This window comes from Pleurodeles waltl, chromosome 4_2, assembly GCF_031143425.1.
Source record: "Pleurodeles waltl isolate 20211129_DDA chromosome 4_2, aPleWal1.hap1.20221129, whole genome shotgun sequence".
Classification (NCBI taxonomy): domain Eukaryota; kingdom Metazoa; phylum Chordata; class Amphibia; order Caudata; family Salamandridae; genus Pleurodeles; species Pleurodeles waltl.
Genome location: NC_090443.1, coordinates 742544677 through 742567908, shown reverse-complemented (window position 1 = coordinate 742567908; position 23232 = coordinate 742544677). Strand labels below are relative to the sequence as shown.

The following is a 23232-nucleotide window of genomic DNA, read 5'->3' as shown; positions in this document are numbered from 1 at the left end:
GAATGCAGACTAGGGCAGTAACTGAAGACCAGACACACGTATAACCAAAGATTTATTTGCTACAGAGTTTAGGCAGTTTGCCTTCATTTTAGTAAGTTTTATTTTTTCCTGCTTTTATTTCATACCAGTTACATTTTCCTCTGTTTATAACTTCCATTAAAATGTGTAATTGAGCTTGAATACACATTCCACGGTTAGAATCAGAGTCTGTTGTTTATATGGAGGGGTGAATCACCACTCTGCATTTTACGTCTTCCTCCGGAAAAGAACCACTAGTTCTTTGCAGTAGAATGTTTCAAAGATAGCCATTTTACAGCCCGCTCCTTAGGGTTGCCAGCCCCCGCCTCTCGGTTCCAACAAGCATGGCGAAAATTCATCCATCAACAATCCCTAGGATACGTTTGGGGTCCTGCCTATTTTTAAAGACAGCCCTCGCAGCCATTGCAAGAACCCTTCAGCCGTTTCATGGCAGCAAAGGATGTGGGAGCTGAGGCCGTGGTCACTTACTGCATCTCTTACCATGCCTGCAGCCAAGCTGCTTTGATTCCCTCTGATGGTCATGCTTCCCCTCCTCTCTGTTTTGTTTTTGTTTAAAGTTAGACTGATCAGCCCTCCATCTTTGCCTATGAGTCACTGCAGACCAAAGGGGCCAGAGAAGAGAATTCTCGAGGCGAAGTGGGGCAAGGGGTGTTAATCCCTCTTCATGTTGGTGCCCAAAAGAGGCTGCAGATTCAGACTAGTATTAGACTTTTGGTATCTGAATAGCCTGATGTAGAAGGATACTTTCAGGATACTGACCTTGGCAGAGTGCCTTGGTGCCTTGGATCTAGGGGACTCGATGGAGCCCTTGGACCTACAGGATGTGTAATTTCATGTGCCTGTCCTACAGTTCTACAGACGTTTTCATAGGTTCATGATGGCTCAGAACACTTTCACTCACTGGCCTAGCATTTGGCCCCACCTCAACGGCTTGGAGAAAACACTTGCTGGTTATAAAGTGTTTCCTGTTGATATAAAGTATAGCAATTCCACAAATCAAACGTTGATGTGCTCCATTGGTAATGAGTGAAAAAGTGCTTGTGCAATACATCAAGAAAAAAGTGCTTAAACACTTATACATAAACACTCCCAATCATCAAATAAGCTTGTCCAACGTGTATATATCTGTGGTCACTCATTGGTGGACTACTTTCAAAAGACCTTAATTTGCTCACAACCAAGAATGTAATAGAAGCTGAGTGTAAAACTGTTAATGTTTCAACCCTCTTAGGAAGTGTGTATTTTCTTTACATAATGTTGGGTTTTCATCAGGACAGACGATGGAACATCGTAGAGTTGAAGGGCTGCATAAAGCCTCGTTTCCCTTGAAAATAGGTTTTTCCGTATGTCTAGGAGGACAATTCCTCACAAAATCCAAAATGACAGTATGAAATGCTCATCAAGCGTATCCTCTCCAACCCACGTCCAAAGAGAGTGTGTGCGGATTTCCTATATCACATCTCAGTTACGTGTTCCGAAAAGGCTCAAATTCAGTGGGAGCAGTTTTTTAAGAACAAGTAACACAAATTTGTATTTGTTGTTGGTTTTACATCTGTTTACCAAAATGTATACTTGTTCAATAGAGCTAGATGGGTGGATTACTCTGCCATAGTTTCCTTTCTTCATTTCAACTGTTTGAGAATTGCCATGCACCACAGAGCTGAAAAAGACGCCTGTAGTCCCCCATGTGCCAGTTTTCCCGGGCACACGAGCTGCACACCTGCTACTGTGTCAACAGTCATTACACTTAGTATATGTTTTGAGGCCTACTGGTTAGTATGCTGAATTTGGCTTCTCTGGCACTTTCTGATTTTGAGCAGCGCACCTGTTCTATCTTCTTGTGCTACTATCTCCCCTTGTGTCTGTGTCCACATTTGTTGTTGCTATTGCTTGCATTTACCTAAAAAACATAAATTGCTGCCTTCTTTCTTCTGTCACGCATACTGGTCACAATTGGTCTAAAGCAGTGCATAGGATGCAGCAAGCAGTACCCCAGGTTGGTCCACTCAAAGCTTGTTTAATTGTTGGGGAATCTGCATCTACTGAGGCCTGTGCCTCCTACACTGTAATTAATCACCTGTTATTTAAAACTCATCTCCTCCTTTTCAGGAAGGAGCTGGACCTAAGCAAAATCTTGACTTCTTAGCAGGACACATTTAGATGCAAGGGATTCTGTACTCAGCATGATCAAAGATGGCAACACCTTCTGGTACCAGTGAGAGTATCGCCTCTCCTGTTTTCAGGTCCTCTACTGCAGTGTGGATGGGCATGTACGTTTGTGAGTACCTGTCAGACGGAAAGCAGCAATTGAAAAAACACGAAATTCCAAAATACCAGACAACCTTTTCTAATCAGACCTGTTTTGAAAGATGTTGTCTTGTCTCAGATTTCTATCACAAAGTTTCTGAACACCTTGGTGTAGCTCAAGCTATCAGAGTCAGATACTAGGCTTTTGCTTCATATTCTTCTCTTTGGAGATTGAGATTTCCAGCCTCCAGTGGATGGGTAACAGGTTATCAGCACTATGGCTAACTGAGAACAGGGTTTCTGCACTGACATTCTGTTTCTGGTTCACTCAAAGTGCACTTTAACAGTGCGGAGAGGAAGGTTTTGAAACTAAAATCTGTGTTGATTTCAGTAAGTGAAACTGCTTTGGGAAATTTAACTCTGCTAAAAGAATACTCAAAACATAAGCAGAATAGGATAGAGAGGAGGTAAAGAGGATTAAATTGCTACTGATTTAGAATCAGGAATTACGCTCTTCCCGTCTCTATAATATTCTTTCCATTCCATCAGTGCAATAGGTCGCTTCTCAACTTTAAGTGGGAAACTAATCTGTGGCTGGAGTTTTGCATTCTGTCTAGGCGTAGAGAAAAAGTCCCCTTCTAGAAGTTTCTTTTTGAGTTTTCCCCTATTACCCATCTTACCTTTGCTTCTGCGGCTGAGAAAACTTCACTATCTAGATGCTTCTAGGGACTCCAAACTTTTACTCCGAAAGAACAGGGCACTGGTTGTGGATGGATGGATTGGTAATTATTGTCAGATTCACCCAACTATTCCCCATTTCTCCCCATAGTTTTGGTTATTCAAAATCTTTGGGGGAAAATAAGAAGTCTGTTATGTTTCAGCCAGCCTCAAATTCTGAAGGTCCACGTAATTCCTATGAGATACTGTTTTGGTCCTTGCTCTGCCCTCTTCATAACATCCACCCAGTCACCCCTCAGCTAATCTGCAGTGTGCTGCAGCCTTACACTTTCGTACAGCAAATGTGTGTAGGGGTTGTTGGTGCATGGGGTGGGGTAGCGGGCTCTTAAATGTGAAGGTACATTCGGACTTAGAGGGCTTGAAAAGTTATGTGATAGTATTCTTTTGAAAGGAGCATGGGCTAGATGTATGAAGATCTGGTTGCAAGAAACAGGTTGCAATTTGTGACCATTATTTTTATTTTATTTTATGAATCCGCATTTGCTGCACTAATAGTCTTCTTTTTAAGATTGCGAATTTAAATGGTCACAGTTTGACCTACGTCATTAACATTAATGAGGGAGGTCTAAAAATTGCAGCTTGCTCTGATTAGTGGCCATCACAGGGATGGTGACTTGGTGGAGTCAGCAGACTGACATGTCTACACTTGATTTTCAATAAAGTATTTGTTAATGCAACCTGTTTTTCTTAAAGGGAACAGGGCTGTTTTAAAAAACATTTTTTGTCTTTTTCTTGAGGTTTTAGGGTTGGCAGTGATCCTCTGGACTACTTCCTATTCCCCAGCAAAGGTGTTTTTTGCCATTCACAAAGGAGAAGGGCTCTAAGGCTGATCCCCCTGGCTTTTGGAATTGGTTTCCCACCCATCTTGGGAGTCACTAACTTTTCAGTAGTTTACAACTGGTATTTTGGTCTAAAACCATTGATGCATAGCATACCCAATTGCATACAATCCACCTCTTCCAAGTAGCGATTCTGTATCGGATAGAAATCAAATTTTACGAGTCAGTATGAGCTTTCAACTCTTAAAATGCAATTTGTACACAGAAAAAAAGCTGTTTTATGATCGTAAATTGAAATCGGAATAGGTTACTACATCTGGCCCCATGTTCTGCACAGTCTGTGGCGCAGCCTATTAAAAAGCAATTGTGAATTAGCAAGACGTAATCAATCATACTGAAATCATTATGATTCTTTTCTATTTATTAAATGAACATGTAGGAAACTTTATTTGATACTGAAGAAAGTAGTATCCTAATCTTTTGTAACCTTTGTCTTTTTTTCATACAGTGCTTATAGTTCTCCAAAACAGCCCGTTGTACGCTTTAAGAGGAACAAACATCACAAAGGATCTATTTATTGTGTGGCTTGGAGTCACTGTGGGCAGCTCCTGGCTACTGGTTCAAATGATAAATTTGTGAAAGTACTTCCTTTCAATGCTGAAACGTGCAACGCCACAGGTGAGGTCCTTTATATTGTTAAGGAATAATGCACTACTTTTAGTAGCCTGCAACAAGAAGATTCAATTAAGATTTAGCTTAAAGCAAATATAACATTATATGCTTCCTAAAGGATAAATTATGTGTTCACTCCTTTTTACGAGTGTTAATTGACGACTGTGTTACTCATGGACACAATCTAGACCATTTCTTATCCTTGCTTTCTCTTCAAGTGTCGAGTAGGAATTAGAAGTGTGTGGAATTTGTATTACGCAAGCAAAGGTTTGGGTTTATCTAGGTTATTTACTTACCTGTCTTCTCTGGTGTTATCTACTTTTCCTACAAATATGGATGTGCCATGGTGCTAAAACTAGAATTATTAAATTGGACATCAATAGCATTTGTTATTCAAAACTCTAGGAAACAGCAAAGATTTCCCAGCAAATGCCATATGCAAATTTAGTTACATAAGTATTATAATTTTGAATGTTCCTTTTTTATTACTTAACTTATGCTTTTCAGGAGTGCTTTGAAATGAAATGGTCTACATATAGCCTCTCATATCCAGCTTCCTCCCTTCCCAGTGTTTGTGAGAAGCAGTGACCAATATAAGCAATAGTGTGAAACTTCTGTAATGAGCCTTAAGAGCAGATGAATGGCATTTCTCAACACTATATATGTATCCAATGCATGTCCAACCCAGCTACCGTTGAGGGCTAGATTTATCACTGGATCTCTTTATGTAGACCTTTTTTGCTTTGTGTTTTCTAAGATTCTAAGGATAGGAGAACTCTTGGTAGGTGTATGCTTTTTACTACTTTACCTTGCCTTTAGTGTCCCAGAGGCATGACTTTCAAGACTGAGGTCCTGGAGATGTCCGATCACGTTGTCTAATCAACACTTGACATGTACCCTTTTTCTGTGGTATCGTAGAGCCACTTCACACTGATCTTTGTGTTCACAGATCACTAAATACTCATGAAGAATCAGATTGAATGCCTAGTGGAATCTGTACTAAGACAATTCATCACAATTGGTAGACTTTAAGTTTGTAAAGGTGATAGTGATGGTTTTCAATCTGACAAAACAAATTGGAATGATAGAGTGATGCCATCTCCGCTTACCTTTCTCTTAGCCCTCGGAGCTGTGTAGCTACTCGGTGAATCGAGAGCAGAGAAAGCAGACAGGGTCTCACCAACCCCCATGTGGGCGTACTTAATCAGAATGGGCTCAATAAATTAAATTATCAGTCTGAATTGTTTTATTAAGAATAAAGGGTGATACAAAATATATAGAAGAATACTTTCAAAGCATTGTTTTTTTTTTTTTTTTTGCAACAAGTGATTCCACAAAAGATATATAAACTTATACAATCTTACAAATATTCTGACTAGTTGGTTGAAGGATTGTGAGTAAACTTTTAAGAGAGAGTATGTAAAAGAGCGGGGGGCAGAGAGAAAGAAAGATTAATCATGGGGTGGGATAGAGGTGAAGGTGTCTTATGAATTAAGAGAGGGGGGAGAAGGTTGGAGAGAGAATTGATGAATGCATAAGGGGGACCAAGGGCTTCGGAGCCAGACTGACAAGGATAGTACATGAGTTGTTTGATTATTCCCTATCTAATGTGAGTTGTCGCGTGGGAGTGTACGGTGTGGCAAATGTACCTGGTTTGTTATGATATGAGGTAAAGGTTTCAGCACATGAGAGAAGGTAGCACCAGAGGAGGCACAAACAAGGGATTGTCCACGGGACATGCAAGTTGGAATGGGTTTGTTTAAAGAATGGGTTCTTCTTATATGCATTAGATTATCAGCCTCTGATCGGATAAGAGAGCAAGGAGGGGTGTCTGATTACTGAGTCTGAGGACTAAAACATTTGTCAAGGCGGAAGATCTGGGGGGGTAGAAGAAAAAGATATGAGAGGGAAAGGGAGAGAGAATAGAAATGAGGGAAGGGGGAGGGCAGGAGGGAAGGAGAATGAAGAGTTCTGAGGGGACAATTGACGCTCGTTGACCGTCCACCAGCTGCCTCAAGGCCTTGTCAGGAAGGGGCTCCAAACTTCTGCGAATAGCGCCGCTTGATCCTGCAGGTTATAAATTACTCGCTCGTGGGTGGCAGTTTGGAACATGGCTGTCATCCATTCTATTGGTGAAGGTGCAACACTGGACCTCCAGTGCCGGAGTATGCATATTTTGGCTGTGGCAATTGCCGTATGAAGTAACTGTTTATGGGCTTGTGATAGGGAAGGGTACGGGTGCATATCGTGTAAAAGAATGAGTGATGGCGGAGTCGAGCTTGGTATCTGTATAAAGTCTATCAAGGCGTGGCGTAGCGCTTCCCATAAGGGCTGTATCGTCGGGCAATGACATAGGATGTGGAGTAAATCACAATGGGATTCACTGCATCGCCAACATTTCGCGTGTAGCATCAAGCCTGCCCTGAGAAGTTTAATAGGGGTCCAGTACCATTCTTGGAGAACTTTAAATAGGCAAAATTTCAGGCGGGCTTCGCGTACTCCCCTGTCAAGGGCTTCTATTATAGCCGACCATTCTTCTTCCGTATAGGCGACCTCGAGTCTGTCCTGCCATTTTAAGCTTAGTCGTTCAAGAAGAGGCTGTGAGTAGAGATGATTTGTTAGCTCTACATATAGGCCCGCCATAACGCCTCTGTGTCGGCCCCATTTCTGGAGATAAGTGACAATGGGTGAGGTTTTGAGCATCCACGGGGGAGTCCCTCGGACTGTACGCATACAGTGTTTAAGCTGCATGTACCGCCACTCTTGGTTACTGTGGATGCCGAATTCTTCCTGAAGGGAAGCAAAAGTTCGGAAGCTATTTCCATCTATGACTTGAGATATGTTATGGATACCTGCCTCAAACCATTGGGGCCATCTGAGAAGGTTTCCCCCTATTTTTATGCTTTTATTGCCTGCAATAGGGGCCTGGGCGTGTATGAAAGGGTGTATACCAAGTAACATATATGAAATTATATTTTACAGTTTGTTGTTTAGAAACAATCTACACCAATCTCGATGCAAAACAATTATAGTGAATATTAAAAACACACTTGCACAAGCAAGTAATGAATGTGTAAATAAATAGAAGATTGCTGACATTTTAACAAAACCTAACAATAGCCTGCATTTAGATATCTGACTCCAGCTAATCCCCTCATACCTTCCGTTAGGTCAGTGATTACAGGCACACCCATTGTTTACCCTGTGTCCAGAGTTCATGGACTTGGAACTCAGCCGACGAGCATACAGTCACAAATAAGCAGAAATCTCCTCCTTCAATAACCAAAACCAATTGACTTTATACACTGCATCACTGAGGCGAACGGTTTTTGTGACCTTCCTTATTGGACATCATGCCCATGGCCTGAGAAGCTATCCTTACATACGGTAATGAGGTGTTCAATAGCATGTGCAGCTGTAGATACACATGCTCTGCATACTCCTGCCATCTAGTGTTTGGAAGTTGGTTTCCTTCGAAGGAGCTTCTGGAATCACGAGGTGAAGTGACTCCTATGCTTGGTGATTCTGCGCATGGGGATCGACTTTATATTCCACTATTGAGGTCGGACGTGTTCATCGGTGCTATGGTTCAAGACCGTTTTCGGAATCCTTTCGGACCATTGTTAACCTCTATACTCATCTGTATTGTTTTCATTTGCGTTTTACTTTCGACCATCGAAAGCATAAGAAAATCGCCGTTCGTCAATTCGACGGTCTCCACTCGCAACCTTCGAGCCTTGCCTATTAGGGCCTTTCCTTCTTATCTCATCCGATTCTATTGACAATGCGCTGCTAATGGAATTCATCAGCCATTTCGGTTCTGTCCCAGCTGCCATGCAAAATACCCGCCCGCTGACCTCCATCAGGTTTGTGACCTGTGGCTGTCTCCCAACCATGATGAGGAGACGTGTGAGGCCTGTCGATCTTTTTGGTCGAAACAAATTGAGGTATCGTTGGGCATATTGAAAAAAAATACAGCGCATAGACCTGGAGGTAAAACCCGACATCTTCGGTCACCATGATGTTGAACAGGAGGAAGAACTGCACGAGACCTTGGCAGCAGGGGAAGAGGCTTTTTCCATAACAGACTGAATCAGACTCAGAAACCAAGCTTAGCATGCAAATACAAGATCTTCCTTCAGGACAGCGTGCAGTGAGTACACTTGCCCCTGTCCAGCCCACCAAAAGGCATTCGGTACCAATTGAAAATACAATTCCTGGGCCACCACTGGTAGGCACCAGCAGTTTGGTAAGGATGCCCCACCCTCGGGCTCAGCACCAAAAGCGAAGCCGAAACCTCTTGCTGCCATACAGCGCTGACCACCTACCTCCTCGGTTCCCAGCACCTTAGCTCTGACCACTTTGCCGCCAAACCAAAAACCTACTTTGCCACCTGAACCTTCCACTTTGCCATCAGAACCGATCCTAGAGACTATGATGGAGAGACTTCATCCGAAGCAAAAGAAAATTCACATTCAGTCCTCTACCGGTCGAATTCTGGCAAAGTCAGTGAAGATGACGCCTACTTCATTGAAGCGCCTTCTTTCATTCGAGGAGGTCATTGATTTACCTGCATCTTCTAAAAATATGAAGAAGGAAATTATCACCAATGCTATACAGCCACCTTTGTCTGCTTCTCCTCCACCACCACCACCTCCCTCATCACCACCACCTCTTTCACTACATCACTCACTCAGTGATTTAACTGATGTTACTCCAGAAGGCTCCCTACAATCTTATACAGGGGATCAAGGAGGGGGGGGGTAACCTAGATCAGCCACCTACGGATCCTTGAGACACAACATTGACCCCCCAGGAGATACCGAACCCGACCTCTACACATAACTGTCGCCCCCCCAGATGATGCCACCTCATTCCAGGAACTCATAGCAAGGGCAGCTGCAGATCATCAGGTCCCCTTACACAAAGACCCTCTAGAGGGAGGATTTCCTCTTTGAGGCACTTTCTTCCACCACTAGGGCATGCCAATCAATACCTGCTCATGTTCAAAGGGATGACCCGTCACACAGATGAGATCTTTAAAGATCCGGTATGAAGCAGTATTATAACACCAAGAGCGGATCAAAATTACATATCAGCACCTCCAGATCCTCCTTATATTAGGGGTCACCTCCCTACAGGCTCCCTAGTAGTATCTAATGCTTACAAGAGGGCTAATTCCCAAACAACAGTAGATGTCTCCCCACCCAATAAGGAGTCTAAACTTATTGATACATCAGGTAAAAGGGTAGCCATACAAGCAGCCAACCATTGGCGAATTGACAACACTCAAGGGCTTTTGGAAAAATATGACCAAGCCCACTGGGATGAAATGGAGGAGCACCTCCAACATCTCTCTCAGGAGTACAAGAAAAAAGGTCACCAAATCTTTCAAGTGGGCAAACTGATCTCCAACAACTCGATCAGATGTGCTCTTGATGCAGCAGACACAGCTGCCAGGAGCACAGGCACAAGTATGCTATTTCGTAGCCATGCCTGGCTGCGCAAATCTGGTTTTAACCCAGAAGTACAGCAGATACTTTTAAATGCCCCCTTTGACCAACAACCTCCCCTAGGTCCCCAGTTGGATCAAACTTTAGAGAAAATGAAAAAAGACACAGTTGCCAAATCCATGGGGGCACTTCAAACTCCCACTCCTCATGGCTCCTTTTGATGACCCACATACAGACTGAGCACCAAAACAACATCATCAGATGCCCCTACCTCCTATAGGCAACAACATCAAACCTCCTCTTCAAGGGGATATTACCAAGGTTCATATAGGGGAGACAACTCCAAGGGTCGTGAAAAAGGGTGCCTCTGCTCATGCCACCCCTTCCACCTTCAAACAGTGACTCTCTTCTCGTTCCCCCTGACAGTCTAACAGCTGTGGGGGCATTTGCAGCATTTCTTCCCCACTTGGAAAACCATAACAACAGACCACTGGGTGTTGGACATTATCGAATATGGTTATCGTCTGGAGCTCATCAGAACACCTCCAAATAATCCCACCTCGCAAACTGAAACTTTCCAGAGAACATTTACATTTGCTGATTCAAGAAGTACAGGCTCTCCTTCACAAAGGGGCCATAGAGCCAGTCCCACATCGTCAGAAAGGTACAGTAGTATACTCCCTATACTTTCTATTTCCCAAAACAGACGGATCACTTCAGCCAATTTTACTCCGCAGCCCACTGAATCGTTACATCTTATCGGAGCACTATCATATGGTAATTCTCCAGGATGTGATCGCTTTGCTACAGCAAGGTGAACTTTATGTCTGCACTAGACTTAAAGGATGCTTACTTTCACATCTCAATCCATCCAGCTCATCACAAATACCTCAGGGTCGTTATACAGGGAAAACATTACCAGTTCAAAGTGCTCCCATTCAGGGTCACCACCGCACCTCATCTCTGGGGGTAGTCACAGCACATATGCGCAGAGAGTATTCATGTGTTCCCAAATCTGGACAACTGGATCATCAAATCCAGTCTGCTTCCACTGTGCCTGCAGCACAACCAGACCATGCTTCGCCTTTTTCATCAGTTGGGGTTTACCACAAAAATACAGAAATCACACCTCCAACCTTCACAGATCCAGCCGTATCTAGGGGCTATCCTCAACACACAGCTAGGGTTAGCCTACCCAAATGCAATCACGATTCAGAACATCACAAGCCTGTTTAAACAGGTTCTCCCAGTCAGAACAGTTCAATGCATCTTTGGCATGATGGCTTCTTGCATTGCAACAGTACCATATGTGAGACTACACATACTCCTGCCGGAGGAATGTCTAGTGAGTCAGTGGTCTCAGTCACAGGGTCAGTTACAAGATCTAGTGTTGGTAGACAGCTGCACTCATCACTGTCTGCAATGGTGGAACACACACAACCTGTCAAGAGGGTGGCCGTTTCTCGACCCTGTTCCCTAGACCATTCTCACAGCAGATGCGTCCCTCACAGGATTGGGTGCTCATCTACAGCATCTCACAATCCAGGGACTCTAGGATTCCAGACACCAAGTCCTACACATCCTCTACCTAGAACTTCAAGCCATTCATCTGGTGCTAAAAGCCTTCTTAGTTCACCTGACAGGCAAAGTTGTCTTAGTCCGGACAGACAACACAACAGCTGTGTTTTATCTACAGAAAGAGGGGGACACACACTCTCTACAGTTATCACGCATATCCCTGGTGATTTGGCCCTGGGCAATACAACACCATATTCACCTGTTAGTGGAACACCTTCCAGGGATGGACAACGATTTTCCTGACCTCCTCAGCAGGATACAGCAACATGTCCATGAATGGGAACTCCACCCCAAGTCCTCCTCCCAGATTTTCAGAGGTAGGGTTTTCCACACAAAGATCTGTTTGCAGACGCAAAATGCCCAAACTTCCCCTCCAGGCTGCCACACCCACTATGCAGAGGCAATGCTCTATGGATGAACTGCTTAGTGATATTTCCCTACACTTTTCCGCCTCTCCCGCTTCTTCCGTTTGTGGTTTGGAAGCTCAGGCAGCATCTCTCACCCTCATTCCAGTAGCTCTCACTTGGGCATGACAACAGTGGTTCGGCACACTGCTCGAGCTCTCGGTAGTGCCACACGAGAAGCTTCCCCTCCTCCTGGTTCTTCTCACCCAGAACTATAGAGAAGTCAGGCATCCAAATCCAAAGGAACTCAGCTTTGCTATTTGGTACCTGAAGTCATAGAATTTGGATACTTGAATCTCCCCCCAGAATGCATGACCATTCTCCTGGAGTTACATAAACCCACAACCAGAGTGTGTTATGCCGCTAAGTGGAAAAAAGTTGTTTTCTACTGCTGTGACATACATATTGATCCTTTTAATGCAACTGTTCACAATATTATCTGCTATCTACTTCATTTGCAGACTTGTGACTAGCGTACACCTCAATACTTCTGCATCTTGCTGCAGTATCTGCCTATCTGCAAAACAGACAGCACTTATCATTGTTTAAAGTACCAGTTGTTAAAGCATTCATGGAAGGCCTTTAAAGAATAATTCCACCCAAAAAGCCCCCTGCATTTGCTTGGAATCTCAATATTGTACTTACCAGACATATGGGACCACCATTCGAACCATTGCATATCTGTCCTCCTCAATTCCTATCATGGAAATTAGCCTTTTTAATAGCAATCACTTCACTAAGACGTGTCAGTGAGCTCCAGGCACTAACCTTTGAAGAACCTTTTTCCAAATACACAGAGAAAGGGTAGTCCTTCGCACTAACACAAAGTTATTTCCAAAGGTAGTTTCTGCTTTACACCTAAACCAGTCAGTTGAATTACCGGTTTCCTTTCTGCACCTGATACAGTTGCAGAAAGAGCTCTGCACACACTAGATATATAAGGAGCTTCAATGTACTATATTGACAGAACTAAAGAGTTCCATAAAACCAAGCAACTCTTTATTGCTTTCCCCCCTCACACAGGGAAGGCCATATCTAAATAGGGCATTTCAAGATGTATAATCAAATGCATTCAGACTTGTTACGCCAAAGCTAAAAGAACTTTGACCACACCTCTTAGAGTACTCGTAACATAGGAGCATCCATGGCTTTCCTGACCAATATACTAGTAACTGAAGTTTGTAAAGCACCCACATGGTCAACTCCACACAGTTTCACTAAACATTACTGTGTGGATGTATGTGCACGCCAACAAGCAAATGTACCCTTTTTCAAACAACTGCAACACCCACAAGTTGGCCACCACTTTCTGGAGGGCATTGCTTTGCAGTCTATGCAGAGCATGTGTATCTACAGCCACACATGCTATTGAATAGATTATGTTACTTACCCTGTAAGCATCTGTTTGTGGCATGTAGTGCTGTAGATTCACATGCACCCGCCCTCCCACCCCCGTACACCTGTGACCGTTACAGTAGCCTCATACTTTCATATGCATGGACATCTCTTTCTAACACGTCACTCACACTTCATTCTCACCCAACTGCGGGAAAACAATATAACAGTGGAATTGATGCCCATGTGCAGTATCACCGAGAGGAGGGGTCAGTTTACCTTGTGACTCCAGAAGCTTCTTTGAAGAAAAACAACTTGCACACATCCAGACCCAACACTAGAAGGCAGGAGTATGCATGTGAATCTGCATTACTACATGCCACAAACAGATGCTTACAGGGTAAGTAACATAATCCTTGTGGTGCACTGGCTGTAGATGTAAATAGACACAATATCAGGGTTTCGCCTTATCTGCTGAATGTGAGCATTGATAAACTCTGTCAACTGTAAGTTATACCTTGAATGCAATACAATAAAAATCCTCATCAACCAACAGAAAACTTTAGTGTATTGATTCAATATTATGTAACCATTTCATGTTCTCCCATTAGTGAACAGGGATCATAGATCACAGGTCCTAAATAGTGATTCTGATAACACCACTAAATTATTTTTGGTTCTCACCACAGACTGTTTCTCCCCAATTCAACCACAGATTTGGTCTATGAATTTTTTGCGCTTAGATCCTTGTGTAGATTGCGAGCGACAAACATCTGCATTTTTTCCACACGTATCAAGCATGTTTTTGTGCTGAGTCTTGAACATGATACTGAGGTCCTTGTGCAAACATGCTCTCTAATGCTGCCTGGGATTGAGAGGCTCCTTGAGCAGTATGATTTGAGCCTCCCAGTGTATGATGATGACTATTCCAATTTCCAGCATGAAAATAGGTGAGTGGGCCAGACTAATATCACTACCTGCTTGATTACATTTTTAAGTAATGAACGAGGGAGCTTGCTATTCTTGAAATAGTGGTACTGAATCCAGCTTTGCACCCTTCAAATTGCCTTCCTGCTCATGTGTGCCGCCATGCACTATACTAAAATCTTGGAACCGTGTATATATTTAAAAAATGTGTTAATTCCCAAAGTTGTGACAGTGATGAAAGGCTTACATTTACAACTCTTCTTTCTCCTGAGATCTTCTACACCCTCCATACTGACCAGTAGTTGATGGCACATTTGCATCTTCCAAAGAAGCTCGTTAACAGTCTGCAGAAACTTAAATACTAGGTGACCAGAATATAATGAAACTACAAACAAGCAAAACCAATTCTTAAAATGCTACCGAGTGGATATGAAAATCAAACTACTCAGCAGTGTCTACAAGCCCTACTGCACTGAAGGATCAGCATAAATTATTTCAGAGCATGTTTTGGCGGGGGAGGGCATAGGGGCAGCCAGGGTCTACTGGGCCTCAACCATGGCGGTTGAAGCAGTAAGCTGCTAGTGTCCTGGGGTCTATCCTGCTGGGCCAAGAACACTCCTTCTCCAGTTTACTCTTACGGTAGCGAGGGTGAGCAGTAAGAGGCTTCTCAGGAAGGAAGTGAGGTCCCAAACCAACGGAAGTGTTTTAAGCCAGGCTCTACAGTGCACGCCGTCATTATGGGGATCTATGAAAAGGGGTCACAGGCAAGAACCAGGAAAAGGAGCGAAATCATGTTCAGGCTATGCAGGCAGTTACCAAGATCGATAACTCTGTATTTCAGTTAATTGTCTCAGGAGCAAAAGTGTTCACAATGACAATTGTTACTCTCTTTAACATGCATGTTTATCTTTATGGAGTTGAAGGCACAGCTTTCAGGCTTTTATTTCAGGTGACTTTGGCAGGATATGGCTCAGCACAGAGTTTGGTGGTGCACACTTCACGGTTGCACAGTCAACCCTCCGTCAGTGGGTGAGGGATTGCAGGCTGTGGCTTCACTTCTCAGAGCTCACTAGTGAAGGTAGTGAGCACAACAGGCCTCAGCAGCAGTCACTCGTCTTCTGCATTACTACCTCCTGGCCAATGGGATGCCAGGCTACATTGTGTTGTTAGCTTTCCCATTACTTTCAGGCGGTTTGGGCTCGCTGCTCTCTGAAGGGGCGGGTGTGGTGCACAGGTGGATCAGGAGGTGGGGGGGATTTAAAAAATTTGTTTAAACTTACCGCCTCCGTTGCCGCCGCGCAGCTCCTCTTTCCCTCATCACTCCAGGCTGCAGGCACAGGCTCCCAGCCTGCCCTGCGGCCAATCCTGACGCTGCTCAAAGCAAGGTTAGAATTGGCTGGGAGCACCTAGCTAGGGCGCTCCCAGGCTCTCTCTAGCCCGGCAACTGTGGGGTGCGACGCTCCTCTGCCCTTATAGAGGAGCCGCCCCTACTGTCAGGATACTGGGGGCAACGGCTGTAACAGTTCCTTCTGGTCACTTCGCTATGATGCGGACTATCACACTGTTGCTTGGTAGTTGTTAATTTTTCATGCTATTCTCCACATGAACCACATAGGAAGGCCATTGACCCCTTGCAGCTCGGGTTGCTGCTGGTTACACTCCCAGGGCTTTTCTTCCTGGACAGTCTCACCTCCTGCAGGGCCAGACATACTAGTTCCATCTCTGAGGCAGGTTCTAGGGGCAAGACAGGCCCACTGCACTCTACTAAATTGCTCAGACTTCAACTGGTACCGCCTCATCACTGGGAGACTGTTTACCAGACATACACCAGTCCTGGATCAACTAGCTTTTTGAATATTCTGTGGATCACTCCCTTCTCTGGTCAAGAAAAACTTGTAACTGGAGCAAAGTGAGGTGGTTTGGGTCCATCCTTGTATTTTGATTTTCCAGACAAGAGACCCTGATTTTCTGCCATGAGTTTCAGGAACCAGCATGGGGTAATTTCATTTTTTTGGCTTTCTGTGTAGCCACATCATATGTGTAAGGTGATTGCTTTTAGCAGGTAGTGTGATGAAGGCTCCTAGCAAAAGCTTCCAACCACAATGAAGTGTGAAGATGCTGTCCTGGCTAACGTAACCCTTCTTCAAGTAAAACTCATAGCAAGGCAAAGGGACAGACCTTGTCTAGAAACTTCCTCAACTTTAGTTTTTTTGTAAATCTTTTTATTAGAATTTACCACTAGACAGCATGCCAAACAGATCGAATAATGCCTGCATTTGTGTCTAAAGAATCAATTTTATCTGCAAAACAAAGGCGTGAAATAGTAGCAAAAAGCACAAGCAAGTACCTTTCTCATCACTAAAAATAGATTCTGCTCAGTTACCCCCTTCTCTCCCTTTATCAACGCCCATAAACTATCCTTGTATTGCATGGCAATTAGCTTCTACAGCCTGGCTAATAAATTCAGGGCTTCGAAATGCAGCGCAAAGAAGTCCCTGCCGGTGAGTCAATTATGCACACAATGTAAGTGTTATGTGTTTATTCTCACACATTTTTAAGCTTCTCATGTATAGTTTCTGGGCCTACCTGGTGCAGGACAATTTGATTTGTTTTGAGTATTTTTTTTCTTGAGAATGTGATTTCTGAAGCCCATCATAATAAGAACATTTCATATACATTAGACCATTAATTTCTCTTGTCCGTCTTTCAGGTCCAGATTTAGAGTTTGGCATGCACGACGGCACAATTCGAGATCTTGCTTTTATGGAAGGGCCAGAAAGTGGAGGAGCTATTTTAATAAGCGCTGGAGCAGGAGACTGCAATATTTATACAACGGATTGTCAGCGAGGTCAAGGCTTGCATGCTTTAAGTGGCCACACTGGTAAGTAACTACAATGCACGCTTTTCTTACGTTTACATGAAAGACATCCACGTTATGAAGAAATTCTTTTGAGATATCATTTGGCCTCTCCCATGTTCATGCAGTAGTGTGTTTTTGTTTTTGACACCAAAATCTGACATCTGAGATGTAAATGATAAGCTGTTGTAAGCTGGTTAGTTATTTTAGCCATTTAAGTGGTTGTTTTTTAGGACTGTGTACATCCTGTGAGTCACATGTTTGAATCTCAGCAGAGTCCTGTCAGTTTTTCTTCCATTTCGGAGGCTGATACTTCGTACAGAACATTTGGGTATTAGTATTACATATTACTTTGAATGCTGTGTATGATAAAAACTAGTCAGTTACATGTATTATAATGCATCCGCTTGCGTTTTCAAATCTCTTATTGAAGGTAACATAGAAAAAGACATGGTATTCTAAGAAATCCGGAGTATTAAAATACATTTTCATGCTGATGCACGGCATGTACTCAGATAATCCTTGGAACAATGAAATCCAGATGTATGATCAAACACTGTTCACTTAGTAAGCTGCAGCCGTACGCCTGTGAGGAGGGTGAGAAGAAATAGTTGCAGGTCATCATTTTAAACCAAAGGCACTGGTGCACAAACTCTGCAGGCTCCTCAAAGTCCCACCCCTTAACAATCCCCCCAAGAAGAGCCGCCAGTCGCACAGGAGTAGACCCTACAGTCACCAACACATGCACCTACCACATCATGGTAGTAGCACATGCACCACATTGAATTCTTTATTGTCTGTCAAAATCACATTTGCTGTATTGTCAGTTCCCTCCAAAGAGACATGAGCCAATTCCAGCTGTGAAACATTTTATCCTGGCACTATACCATAATTCTGCGGAATGGCACAATGTAGTCATTGTGCCTGTTGAGCCCAAACTCTACTCTCGAGACTCCTAACCAATGTTCCTCCACTGAAATGAGGCGATTGCCCCCCAGAACACTTTCTTTCTCCTGGTATTCCTTCCACGTTGCAAAGATACTTAGTTATGCAGCACAGCTCCCCCCACCATCAGTGAATCCCCCGCAACAGGTCCGAGCTCCATGATGGTGCAGCACACCATGGTATGGAAGCCAACGCAGAGTCCTGGCGATACCATCTTGAATGCCAAGTAGGTGGATCCTATTTTTTCCCTTTTAGCGCCCACTTAATCTTTTTAAGGATATGTTTACATTTCTGAAATGCAACCAAGACTGTCTCTTTCTTCTGAGTCTAATCAAAATGAGCTATATAAAAACCTAATTCACCCTCAATTGTTTCTTTTGTAAGGGCAGACAAACCATAATTTATTAAAGGACGGTACAAGCTTTAACTTGCATGTATTCTCTGTCTTTTGTGCCGCACCTCTTTTGCGTCTCTGTGTGCCTCAGGCCCTCCGGCTTCTTTCTAAGATAGATACCCTCGAGAGGTCAAGAGAAACTTGTTGAATTCCCACTCTTTGGTAGAATAGAATGATGGTAAGCAAATCACACTAACTGAGTGTGGATAATTTGCTGATGTCTTCCTTCGCCAGGAGTGACACTTGACAAATGGAGAAGGCATGATTTTTCCTGGAGCCAAAGAATATACCTAAAAATATTTTAAAACAATTGGAAAAGCTTTGCAGGTGCAAAAGACGTTGAACAAAGCCATAAATATTCGATATTTGAGAGCAAATTATCTTAAAGCAAGGTAATAACAGCATTCGTAGATCTTCTCACACAACCGGGAAAAAAGAACCGGCTCTGCGAGCCATGCTGAGGTAAGGAAGCTGCCGGCTCCGTACGGAACCAGGGTGCATATTTCACTTTAATTTACACGGTCGCTTGTCTGCCCGCCTTTTCCTTCAGCTTCTTCACACGGTCTATAATTTCCATAAGCTGCAAAGTTGAGATTTATGCTGCATTGCTGCTTTGTGTAATAGTTTTGTTTAATTTGAGACCAAATTTATAAATAATATTTAAAAAATGTAGCCTTCTTAAGCTATGCGGTCGTCATCTGCATTTTATAATAAAAAATGTACATTTAGAAGTTGTCAATGTGTGAAACTAAAGTATTCCGGCAGGCCCACACTCAGTCAGCAAAATTCTGATATCTGTGACTTCAGTGACGATGCTTGCGATGAAGAGCCTGAATGCTAGTTAGACCCTTTTTTATCATCAATGCAGAGTTTATACCTTAACTGATTCAGTTACCTCGGATGTGGGATCCATCCTGAAGACTGCCTGGCAGAGAATAGTAACAATAGTTGTGGAGTGACCTTTCACCTGATGGAGAGCCATCTTCTTGTGACTCTCCATTCAGTGGACTCCAAATGTTGAATTATCTGTTCTCTCTCACACAGTGATAACATGACGATTATGGCAGTATATGCCCCTAGAAATGTTCCAATATTTTTCAATTGGGACTGGGCCTACATGTCTTTCTTGACCTCCTCTGACTCAGAGCTTTGTGTACTTTCCTGGTTATTTAGGCTTTCTGTAGGGTGAGAGCTTTGCCAAGGAGTTTGAGGCACCCTTGGGATGAATTGGGAGGTGACATGTAGGATGTCATGTGTGTCTCATAGGAATGTACAGTGGTGCTTTGTGCAGTATGACCTCTTGGAGGAGCCATGCAAGTAGTTGGCCCTCCAGCGTATTGTATTTATCATATGCCTCCCCTCCTGGGCTGGAGAGACCACTTTTGAGACCTATTGGAAACAATATGAGAGGGAGCGTGGCATGAATCTTCTGAAATAATCGCTCCCTTGTCTGGCCTTGGTCCAGCACTATCAAAAGAGAATAGTGGTAGTCTCCTAAGACAGCACCAGATCCATGAATTCCAGCAGTAAGGGCAGGGGAAAGAGAGGAAGAGGGTTGTGTGTTATTTGTCTGTGGCAAGAGAATCTGGCTCTATGGTCCTGGGAAGTGACAGTTTGACCACACACTAGGCAGGGATAGACAATGCTTGAACAGACATACAGAGCGTACTGATAGTGGCCTTCCACGAGAGAGGCTGTTTCCCTCTTGGGCCTTGGGACCCTATCAATGGCCCATTGTCTCTTATATGAACAGAAAATGTTCCCCTTTTTGCTGCAGGAAAGAAAAGCCCTCCTGAGACTCACTCTTGGGTGCTTTCTTGATAGAATGAAGCTTTCAGCTACACCGCACATTTTTCTTATGCTTATTCTAAAGGAGCTGAGGTTTTACCTATCTGCTCTTTGCAGATTGTTGTAGCCAGGAGTCCCTACATCAAATCATTTATGCATTACATTGGAAGAGGTAGTCCTTGTTTGTTGCGTGGAACAAGACACTTTTTCTTCCGGGGTTTCTCTGATTTTGGACTTTGTGGCTGATTTAGCTGAGAAGAGATGTAAGTTGGTGAACACGGTGTTTACTCCTATATCACATTTTCAGCCCTCCCTGGAGCAACGTTCTTCTCTTAATTTCATTTGATGTTACACTTCCTGAACGTTCTCCAAAGTTTTTCAAGGCCTGACGTACTTTCCCTTTTTTTTTGGTTCTCCTATTTTATTTAGGGCCATAATTTCAAGCCACGTTCTTTTTCTATAAACTCAATTTTGAAAAACGTATTTCTTCAATTAAGAGATCAGAGTTGCAGTTATTTTGCAACCAATCTCTTTTACCTTCTGTTGGTCGGCTCAGTAGTGTCACTTATAGATACAAAATTTTTACTGGAATTTACCTCTGAGTTTGATTTTTATCAATCAGTTAACCTCCTTGCATTATTTTCTCCACCACACCATTTGATGCAGGAGTGATTTTTTTTTGGTGGTGTGATTTAATAAGGGGCATTAGTATCTTTGACGCCAGAACAAAGGAGAGCCGCTACTAGGACAAAGGAGCTTCAGAAGAGACCATGCCATCTGCATCCAGCTGCTACCAGTTAGGAAACGTGGTGTTGTACTATGAAACACACAGGGATTAACGGTAGAATTGTAAGTGAATTCTAGCGAGAGGTAATGTTGGTGTAACTGTGCCCTAGCTAAAGTGTACAGCACCATTGCACATGTATCATTTTTTGCAACATAAATATGTCCACAATACTGATGTATTAGAACACACAAGAAGGAAGAATTAAAGCCCTTTTCCCTCTATCACCTGATTCAGCGGGGACCATATTCCCCTATATTCTTTACAAGTGGTATACTAATGGAGTTTATATTCTGTTGCTAAAGTATGTTGACCACAGTGTAATGAATAGGTTTTGATGAATGTGTGATCCTAGGTGAGAACAGTAATTTGCACTGAACTATGTTGACTAGTTGCACAAATGTTAATATGTGTAGGAGAAACACCAACACATTTTGTCCACATTTTGAGTAATTTTAAGTTACGAATTTGAGTTTTATTTGTTGGGATTTTTAATAGGAATCTAGTAACAACAGAAGTGTACAGATTAGTTACAAGATGTACAAAGGAACATGGCCTAAATATGGAACAATATATGCAACTACAGTGTTGTTACTCAGTGATACATGGAAGGGAAGCAGGGTATACTAGGTCATTTGTCATATGTTTGTAATGAGTGTGTTTTGTTGAAAGTGGTTAAGACAGGGTGTTATATATTGTGTGACTATTAATGGACGTGGTAGGCAGGGAATATGTTGGAATAGGTAAAATCATTTCACTCCCTCCATCCTTGTCTAAGTTTAGCTAACAAGTACTCTCCAGAAGGGATCTGGGCACTTCCTCCTAGAGTAGGGCAGCCACTTCAGCTGTACCTAGCATGTTAGCTTTATTGAACATCTCTCAGGCTTTGACTTTGGCTTCCATTCATTCGTTATCGAACCACTGTCTGCTTGATTCCATTGCGCAACATGCTTCAGAAAATGTCCGTGCAGCATCTTACATTGATTTGTCATATCAAATACTTACTAAACCCCCATACTTGGGGGTCTTCATCTTTCAGGAGAGGAGGAACCTGTAGGAAAGGAACCGTCTAACACTTTTTTATTCACATTGACTCTAACTTCCTGCAGATTCTTCATCATTATGCCTCTTCCACTCTCTTTATTGGTTGTGGATATTTTTGTAAGTGTTCTTGTAAGTGTATTCATCAAGTGCCTCTATAGCAAGAAGAATAGGTTTAGCCGATGTCATAGGCAAAAAGGGTGACTTTATTAGGCTGCACCATCGCATCTCATTCCTCTGTGGTCAATTCCACAACTACTCATTCCGGTGCCATGGGGCACTCATTTGTGAGAGTTCAGTATTTCAGGTTTAGGGCTTTGTTTACAGTTTCGCAGAAGGGGTACTCTCTCACAAATGTGGTGGATATCCATCTGCATTTTAGGCTATAAGTGCATTATAGGCTATTGTAATATGGAGGAGCAAATAATGTAAGTTCGTGATGGAATATCCTGTCTGCCAAACTCTAAATAATGACCTTAGACTGACATCTTTTGATAGTTTAAGATATGATGAATCTGCAAGAAGATAAAGCATCCATCAGAAAAAAATATAGACAAGGTAAGTAAATTATTTTTCCATAACTCTGAGATGGGGGTAGTGTGAGAAACAGGTTTTGCCCCATTTAATCTCCCTGGATTTTTTGCTTTTTGAAGCTACCTGGTTTATGGACTTCTTTTGTGAGTAAGTCTCACTACCTATAAGCCGTGAAATGGATTGAAAATGCTAACCACCAGTGACCCCCTTTTGAGATAATGTCCGCTGTTGTACAGCTAGTGTCAAGACTCTGCGCTGGTGGCATGTGATCATGTACACGCACAAGTATACCGTCCAGTGCAGCTGCGGGGGGGTGAAGGGGGGGGGGCAGGGGGGGGTTAGTTCACTTTATTGTTCTCTATGGGCCAAACCAGCACCAAGGTATAATTTTGCCATAGTTTGCCGGCGAGACTAGCATGACGATCCAGTCCTTTGGTAAATCAGGATACTGAAAGAAGATCTGGTATCGGTTTCCACATATTTGCACTCCTTGTGGCACTGCAATATTCATGGTTTTCTCTGACTCATCTCCTTTCTAGATATGAGCCTTAAATTTGCCCTGCTGGGCCAAGTAAATTACTCTTCTGTAATGCTGGAGCATCAAACGTAGCCCCACACAATAGGGCCATTTGCCAGTAATTAGGTCTGCTCCTGATAGAGGAAAGGGTGGGGATTGAATCTCCATATGTCAGTTAGTTTCCATACTGCATCTAGCCT

General features: G+C 43.1%; 1 protein-coding gene across 2 annotated transcripts in view; it reads left to right on the top strand.

Moving 5' to 3' along the window:
* The window catches only part of WDR47 (WD repeat domain 47), a 357246-nt gene that overhangs the window by 303534 nt on the left and 30480 nt on the right, over nucleotides 1-23232 (top strand). For both annotated transcript variants that reach the window (XM_069232387.1, XM_069232388.1), the window contains 2 exons: nucleotides 4312-4481; nucleotides 16883-17053. In XM_069232387.1, coding sequence (XP_069088488.1) covers nucleotides 4312-4481; nucleotides 16883-17053 — 341 coding nt within the window. The remainder of the gene's footprint in view (nucleotides 1-4311; nucleotides 4482-16882; nucleotides 17054-23232) is intronic.